At 36.1% G+C, this 9,216-nt stretch overlaps 1 protein-coding gene across 1 annotated transcript in view; it reads left to right on the top strand.

Moving 5' to 3' along the window:
* Positions 1 to 5,155, top strand: part of LOC145242352 (uncharacterized) — a 12,134-nt gene extending 6,979 nt beyond the window's left edge. The window contains exon 2 of the mRNA XM_080105358.1: positions 2,177 to 5,155. Within this exon, the coding sequence (XP_079961484.1) occupies positions 3,115 to 4,413 (1,299 nt within the window). The 5' untranslated portion in view covers positions 2,177 to 3,114 and the 3' untranslated portion in view covers positions 4,414 to 5,155. The remainder of the gene's footprint in view (positions 1 to 2,176) is intronic.
* The last annotated feature ends 4,061 nt before the right edge of the window (positions 5,156 to 9,216 follow it).

The raw sequence follows: 9,216 nt of genomic DNA, 5'->3' as shown, positions 1-9,216 counted from the left end.
ATAGTTATATATTTATGTATATATATAGTTATATATATAGTTATATATATATAGTTATGTGTATATATAGTTATATATATGTATATATATAGTTATATATATAGTTATATATATAGTTATGTGTATATATAGTTATATATATGTGTATATATAGTTATATATATGTATATATATATAGTTATATGTATGTATGTATAGTTATATATAATTATATATATGTATATATAGTTATATATATATATAGTTATATATATATCTATATAGTTATATATATAGTTATATAGTTTTATATTTAGTTATATATATAGTTATATATATACATAAATATATATCTATATATAGTTATATATATATAGTTATATATATACATAGTTATATATATATACATGGTTATATATATATTTATATATATCGTTATATGTATAGTTATATAGTTATTTATATATACATAGTTATATATATACATAGTTATATATATAGTTATATATATAGTTATATATATATGTATATATGTATATATATATTGTAAAAATATTGAATAAACGGTTAGCATGATAACATAGTCAAAGCAAAATAGCTCTCTTTTCTGTAAAGACAAAGATTCCTCACCTGCTTTAATTCTGAGATAACAGTTATCCTGTCCACATGCGACAACAGCACATGCTGAGTGCAGCCATTGTGGGAGAGTAATGCAGACATCGTTCATACCACGTGGAGATGTTTTTTTTTGGTTGAAATTGAATTATAAAAATAAACCTTAAGAACCTTTTTGGCTTACAATAAAAGGACTTATTATTTTTAACATAATGCTTTTAGTTTTATTGTTGTTGAACAATGTACAAATTCAGCCACTTTTAATTTTTATCATGTATCACAGTTATCTTGATATAGAAGTTTGGTGCTTCTGCAGAATAGTGAAATTGGAAGAAAATGCATTTCAGGTAAAATCGATATCATGTACTTATGTGTCAAAATTAGTATAAATTCCAAAAATTATGAATAAAAGACTGGAGTGTAGGATACTGTTTCAAGTAATGAAAATCACTGATCAGCCAAACCAAGACGTAGTGTTGGAGTTAACGATTGGCTCATTATGAAGTATCATGTTTTGACAAGCTTCTGGGTTTGACCTTTACTCCTGATCTGAAATGGAACACGTACATCAAGTCTGTTGCCAAGGTCGCTGGAAAGATGGTGGGATCCTTCTACCGCTCCAGAAGATATCTCACTACTGATGCAATTCTCTATCTATATAAAAGCCAAGTACGTCCAAGGATGGAATACTGTTGCCATATCTGGGCAGGAGCTGCTAAAAACTGCCTATCCTGCCTTGACAGAGTACAAAATAGACTTCGTGGTTTAGTGGGGGATGCCCTTTTCTCTACCCTGCAACCTCTCTCCCACAGAAGAGACGTTGTGAGCCTATCCTTGTTTTATCGTTATTTCCATGGCAGGTGCTCGTCTGAACTCCAATCTCTGGTCCCCCCTTGACAATCTTTCTCAAAAAACACCTGTCTAGCTGAATCCACTGTGAAAAATTTCCCCCACTCTATATCTGTGCCTAAATCAAAACACGGATTCCATGAACAAAGCTTCTTTCTTAGAACTGCACGCCTGTGGAACTCTGTTCCGTCTGCCTGCTTTCCACCGGACTACAACTTGGATGTCTTCAAGTCCAACGTCACAAATTCCTAATGAACCGCCCCCTTAAGTAAACACTTCATCAAATCTCCACACTAATGTAATGTACTTGCAATAACCCTTATCCCTGAGTGGCTTCCTGGCCTTGATAAGTGGTGATCACTGTAAAACAAAACTCTTTGTTAGGCTAATGCCTAAACAAAACAAAAAGAATGTCCACAATGTACCTATTTTTCCCCTGAAAAAGATGATATTTTTTGTGAGTTTTCAGTTCTTTCATAACAGTTCTTGAAAAATGGTAGGTAGCATAGATTAAGATTGAGGTTACCTTGGCCGGATTTATTGAGCTTATAGATCAAAAGAAGAAAATGTTAAGCTGTTAAGTTAACTGCACTAATATAAAAATTTGTTACTATTTAGCGTTTGTTTATTGTTTGTCGGCTTCTCACTTCTCTTCTGCACATTTTTGTGTACTATTTTGAATGTATTATGTTAATATGTAAATTCTTAAATGAAATTTCTTATTCATTTGCAGACAACAACAACAGCATAGACAAATTATATATTCTATGAACGTATATGAAATGAAAAACTTATGCTTCTCAAATGTATGGATGAAAATTTCCAAATTTTCATTTTTTTATCACAATAAAGAAGGCTACTGAGACTGAAGATCTTCAATTCCCTGCAAATAATCTTATCTAAACTTAGACATACATAACATGCATTGAAAGAGATATTAAGTGAGAAACCTTATTCTTGACGAGTCTGTGGCTCATCATTTACAATTGCATGTGAATTACTGTGACTCGGCTGTTGAAAGCTCAAGCCACCTAATCTCTGGATGCAAGATCCTTCTAACTGATAGTCATTACACTGCCCGCCATGACAAAGTATGTAGATATTTACATTGGAAAATCTGCAAAGAGATGCAACTCAACAGGTCGTCGAACATCTGGGAACATGAACCACCACCAATAACATTAAACGGAAAAGTGACAGTGTTCTATGAAACGACATACAGGCGGGCAGCTATAGAAAAGACAAGGCCATCAAGCCAGATATAGTAATATGAAACACTGCGCTCATTATCAATGTCACAGTTCCAAATGATTTTGGCCTTAATAGAGCTGAACAGGAAAAGATAACAAAATATCAGAACCTAAAAAATGATCTAAAAACAACATGGTCTCTGAAAGAAATAAACATACCAGTTGTGACGGGAGCAACTGACTTAATAACAAAGAACTTTCAGGAATATTTAGAAGGAATCCCTGGAAGACAATGCTGTAAGGAAATACAGATAGCATCCATAAAGGGAACAATGTCTATTCTTAAAATAGCCCTCGGATATAAAATTAAATTGTAACAGAATCACGTGTTAGCCCCAGGAGGGAACCCCTTGATCTTTTCAAACAAAAGTAAAAAAAAAAAAAAAAACAAATTCTGGGACATAACTTATCATTTACAAAAATGTCACATTTAGTTATACATAGGCAAACCGACACCATTGAGGAGGAAACTAATTTTTGTGAAGTTTATGGCTCAGGATTTTCAGATAATTCTATGTTAGAGAAACATTTACGAACCCACGCTGGGAGAAAAAATCATTCTTGTGAATTTTGTGGTTCATCATTTATATATAAATCATATTTAAAGCGACATATACGAACCCACACTGGGGAGAAACCTTATTCGTGTGAATTTTGTGGATTAGCATTTGCAGATCATTCTACATTAAGAAGGCACAAACGCACGCACACTGGAGGAAAACCTTATAATTGTGAAGTGTGTGGCTTATCATTTTCACAAAATACTAATTACAAAAGGCATATGCAAATACACACAGGAGAAAAGATTTTTCCGTGTGAGATTTGTAGTTCAGCATTCAGAACAAAATTCCATTTAAACGAACATATTTGCAGACACACAGGATACAAACCTTTTTCTTGTGAAGTATGTGACTCATCATTTACGGAGAAATCAGTTTTAAAAGTTCACATAAGAACACACACAGGAGAGAAGCCTTATTCATGTGAGGTGTGTGGTTCTTTATTTACAAGGAAATCAAATTTAAAGGTGCATATGCGAAGCCATACTGGGGAGAAACCTTATTCTTGTGATATGTGTTGCTCATCATTTACAAACAAACCAAATCTCCAAGCACATATGCTAACACACACAGGAGGAAAACCTTGTTGCAAAATTTGTGGCTCATCTTTTACAAAAGAATCAATTTTAAGAATTCATATGCGAACACACACTGGCGAGAAACCTTTTTCTTGTGAAGTATGTGGCTTATTTTTCACAACGAAATCTACTCTAAAATTACACATGCGAATACACACTGGGGAGAAACCTTACTTTTGCGAAGTGTGTGGCTCTTCATTTGCACAAAAGTCAACTTTTCAGGTACACATGCGAATCCACACTGGGGAAAAACCTTATTCTTGTGACTTTTGCGGGTCTGCATTTTCAAATCACTCTAATTTGAGAGGGCATATACAGACGCACACCGGGGAGAAACCTCATTCTTGTGAGGTGTGTTGTTCATCATTCACCAAAAAATCAAATTTAGAAAGACATATGAGGACACACACAGGTGATAAACCTTATTCCTGTGAAGTGTGTAGTGCATCCTTTGCAACTACATCTACTTTAAAGCTACATATGCGAACACACACTGGGGAGAAACCTTATTCTTGTGAAGTGTGTGGCTCATCATTTATAAATAAATCAAATTTACAAGTACATATGAGAACCCACAGTTGAATTTCAAACACTTCCTGACAAATATACCTGATGATGAAAGTGCAAGAAACAATTGCACGTAAAGGAATGTTTAGAATATAAAAAATATCTGTTGGTTGGAACGTATGAGATAATTAGCAAATTTATATACATACCTATGCCAACTTTGAACACACAGATCTTCTGTGTGGCTTAACAGATTCCCTCTTCAATCTTGTGTGAATGACACATTGTTGAAATGTTTGCAATACTCTTCACTATCTGATACACCCCAGACGCTATACTCCAACCCCACCTTAAACCAAATCATAAAATTATTTTTAAAAAAATGCATGCTAAACTCTATTCTGTAATCTTTCTATACAAGGGTTTGTCAGACCGCCCTGACAGGATGACATGAAGTAACTTGCCATATGAAATAAAATATGACCAGTTATTATAAAAAAACATGTACTACCTCAGGTTCTCCAACACCTAGCATACATGGGAGAAGAGGACACTTCCTGTTGTTAAACATCAAATAAGAAACCGTTGAAAATAAGGAATTGATGTTAAGAATAAAAAGATAAGACAATATTGGCATGTCAGAATCTAAGATAAAAAAGCATCTCGACCCGTTTACACACTAAGTGGAAAGAGGTAAGAAGTGCTGTAAACTTGCTTGCCTCTTGAAGTGGCACTGTAGCTATAACAAAAGCCAACCAGACAACCATCAGGTGCTCATCAAAAAGACCTGCCCACTATCTACACCAGACACAGCAACCTATATATATATATATATATATATATATATATATATATATATATATATATATATAAACGAAAGGGTAATATTTGGTTTACAGAAAGAAAAATGTAAACTCAAATGAATATAAATATTATACAAATATTTATCTCATAAACTAAACCAGATGTAAAAGCTCAGTAAATTCAACATTTACCATTTTTCCAATTGGACTTTTACCACATCCTTTTTCTCCCTTTTTCCTGTTTCTTGATGAATCATTTTAATTGAATCCCTAAAATTGTTAAATGACTTTTCATACAAATATGATAAACTTTGTATTAATTATTTCTTGTGATGCATTAACCTGCAAAATCTATTGCATATTTTGCGAACCTCCTCCCTCTGATGAGAAATGTCTTCTTCGAAATTCCATGGAATAAGGGTTTTTCTTGTTTCATTTGCACTCCTTGTCGAATAATTAAAATTTTGTATACCTTCCTTACAGGTTTGTAAGGATTTTTGCAAATTTGAAAAAAATTTTATCAACATCAAGATTTTCATTATATTTATATATATTTTTTATTTTATATATATATATATATATATATATATATATATATATATAAATATATATATATATATATATATATATATATATATATATATATATACGGCTAAAAATCGAGTCATGGTTTGTAGCACAGAAGAAGGAGTTTTGTACTGACTACGACTATTGCACTGTTTGCCAAGTGTAGAAAAATATTGAATGAAAATTTAATTGAGAAGGAAAAAGAATACAACCTCACTGAATAGAAAAATAGCACACCGGTAGTTGCTTCCTTTATTGATATATAGATTTATAACACTAGAAAAGAGCACTTATAAGTATTGGTATTCTACGAGAGTCAAGAAGACAGAAAGAGATACCTTTCTACAAAAGAAAAAAAATGGGGACAATAGTCCAGATGAAGGAGAAAGGAACACTGGACATCGTTATGGGTCACACAATATGCTTGTACTAAATCAAAACAGGGGAGACAATTCTTCCACTTCTTCAGATGAAAGAAGTTTTTATTGTCAGAAAAATAACCTGTTAAACGTGTAACAGTATGAAAGCAAAGATGTGAACAGAGTACTCACTATAGATCCCGTTCACCACTAGGATCCTCTTTGTCATGTGGATTTCTGGTAAGTATTCCACCCCACAATTTCTCTACTTACAACCACCTGGTAGCCTCTCACTTTACTATAGTTGTCCATCATCACTATCACTGTAACTATCACTAATATCTACACCGGAACCACAACCATTGCCTCTGGAATTGATGGAACCAGATGATGAACAGATGGACATGGAGGAAGAACTTGGTATTACCACTAAGAAAGACATCAGCTGCCTCAAACACACAACTGAACTAGTTTATGTATACTACAAAACTATTTTTAGGAAAACACACCCTCAAATTTAAAAGCAATGGAGGCTCCCACTAGTAATAGACACACCAACTTAAAAATTACAAAAACGACTTAACCTTAAATGGTGAGCCCCTAGTAAAAAAAGAATAAAAATTATATAGAGATCTTCTTGAACCTTTTAGTATTATCGATACATACTTTAACCATATACACATTGACCTTTTAGGGCTTTGACCGTTTAGCTAAAGCTACTCTCTTCTGTTGATTTGTATTGATCCTCTTTCTTGTATAGCTAAAAAGCTATATCTTTTGAGCGATTTGTCTGCCGTGACTTTGGTGCAAATCCTAATTGCATGCTGGATTAAGCATTATGTTGTTCTTCTAATAAATACTTTTGATCCTGTTTGGCAATTCAAATTTTATCTATTTCAAGACCATTCCTAAAATTTAGGTAAAAAACGCAAGCAGCCCATTAGTTATCATCCAGCTTCCAATCGTAAAACCAACACAAAGTCAAGTATCTGCAGAATGTCTTCTTGGTTCCTCCTCTTCTCTTTTCTCTCTCCCAACAATCGAACACAGCATATAATAACAAAACTCTAAAGCACGTCTGACAGCACTGACTTCTGCCAACAGTCTGCCCCTCCTCTTAACAACACAGGCTTTTTATATCGCAAAATCGTTCACCTCTATTTGCATATTCTTCTAACTCACGTGATCACTACTCTATAAATAAGAGTCTTGACCATTTCTTTTCTTTCTTTTTATTTATTTTTGGTGACCGACCCGCACGTGGTCTATCCAGGTAAGTCACGCATTTCTCCACACTCCCCCCTGATCTCATGATCACAAACAGGACATGCGGGCAATCGTCGTTGGCGGGTACTCCTTCGAAGAAGCACTTCCTCATTGCTGTTTTCTTCATTACCACCATCATTACTACCAGTCTGTTCCATTATCCCGTCTCGTGGTTCCATAGGCGGTGTCTCACAATCAGGGCAGGGGGGCAGTATCCGTCTTTGTCGGGTACTTCTCCGAAGAATCGGAGGCGTCATCTCCTCGGTATGCTCCATCATCCCTTCTCGCTGGGTTTCGCAATCACGGGGGGTGGGCAGTATTCGTCTCTGTCGAGTATTTCGATGAGGCATTACTTCCTTGTGTCCATCGCTCTCCTCACTATTGTCATCAGTATGTCCCATCATTCCCTCATCTGGTTCTGTTGGTGGTGTTTCTATGCTCACCTGAAGGGGCAGTAAGTGATCAGGATCATCTCTGAACGGTGTGTGATCCTCCTCATCGTCCTCAGAATCAGAAGAGGTATAACAAGGGCGGATATCTTTTACGTGACGTGGTATGCCACCAATCAACATGGTCTGAGGACTTATGATTTCATCTATTTTTCCCCGGAAAAATTTCGTAGTGCACCCAGCATTTGGGGGTTTTATCCAAACAAGGTCTCCCACCTGATATGGTGTATTGACAACACTCACCACTGATGGTTTGGCATCAACTCCTTTCACACGCTGTTCATATTGGTAAATCCCATTGGCTGGTGCAGTTGCTGGTGTTGCATTGTCCTTGGGTGTTATATTATACCAGTACACAGCTTCTGGAATAGAGCACTGCGTCCTGGCTGCAATTCTTTTGATGGTGCGGTGACACCGTTCTGCTATACCATTACCCTCGGGATAATATGCACACCGATAATGCATTTTAATCCCCCATTCGTGCACGAATTTCTGAAATTCTTGACATCGAAATGTGGCGGCATTATCAGTCAGAATTTCAATCGGGGCACCACGTTCAAAAAAGACGGCTCTCAACTGTTGTATAATGCTGGCTGCATCCTGTCGTGTCAACAGGCGCCATATTGTGAAACGCGTCGGGCCACAATCCGTCATGGTCAAAAAATGTTTGCCCCCATAATGTGTTATGTCCATCCCTACTCGCTGCCAGTTGCCCTCCACCTCGAGCTTCCCTTTTTGCCATTGGGATGGTGCCGGATCAATTCTCTGACACTCTTCACACGAACGTATGGCTGCTTTCACTGATGCTTTTGTAGTTGCAGGGCATACTCTTCGGACAAAATATGCAGTCCTCTGAATTCCAGGATGTCCAATCTGCTGGTGTATCATACAGATCTGGTCAGGTGTTAATTGATCCGTTACAGTCGCGCATGTTTGTTGTTGAAGATCGGATCCCTGCCTCATTGCATCGATCCACCTCTTTGGTACTCGAGTCAAGCTATCAGCCAAATTCTGCATCGACGAGACTAACGTAATGTCTACCTGCAAGCTGTATTCGTCAACTAGACGCTTAATTATTGCTAGTCTCCTTCGTACTAGCATTTCACTTGCAGCTCTAGTCTTAACTCGAGCCTTTCCAGTCAAGGTGTCGGTTAACCAATGGTAAACACACAATGAGTCAGTGTGGAGATGCACAACATTAGTCTGCCATTGCAATGCGAGATTAAGACCTTTTAACGTGGCATCAAGTTCTGCCAAATTTATATGTTGGGCATCATTTTTCGGACGAAGCCAGCATGCATCTTCCACAACAACACCTAGTTGCTCCAACACGACACCTGTAGCCAACGAACTTGCGTCAACCCATGCATTTAGTTCGTTTCCAAACACTTGCCACTCACCCCGGGCAGGGTCATTCCTATGCACTCTGGACAA

Source organism: Euprymna scolopes, chromosome 21 (assembly GCF_053919585.1).
Source record: "Euprymna scolopes isolate OS-2025 chromosome 21, ASM5391958v1, whole genome shotgun sequence".
NCBI classification, from domain to species: Eukaryota; Metazoa; Mollusca; class Cephalopoda; order Sepiida; family Sepiolidae; genus Euprymna; species Euprymna scolopes.
Note: the sequence above shows the minus strand (reverse complement) of the source record. Positions and strands in the feature narration are given on the sequence as shown.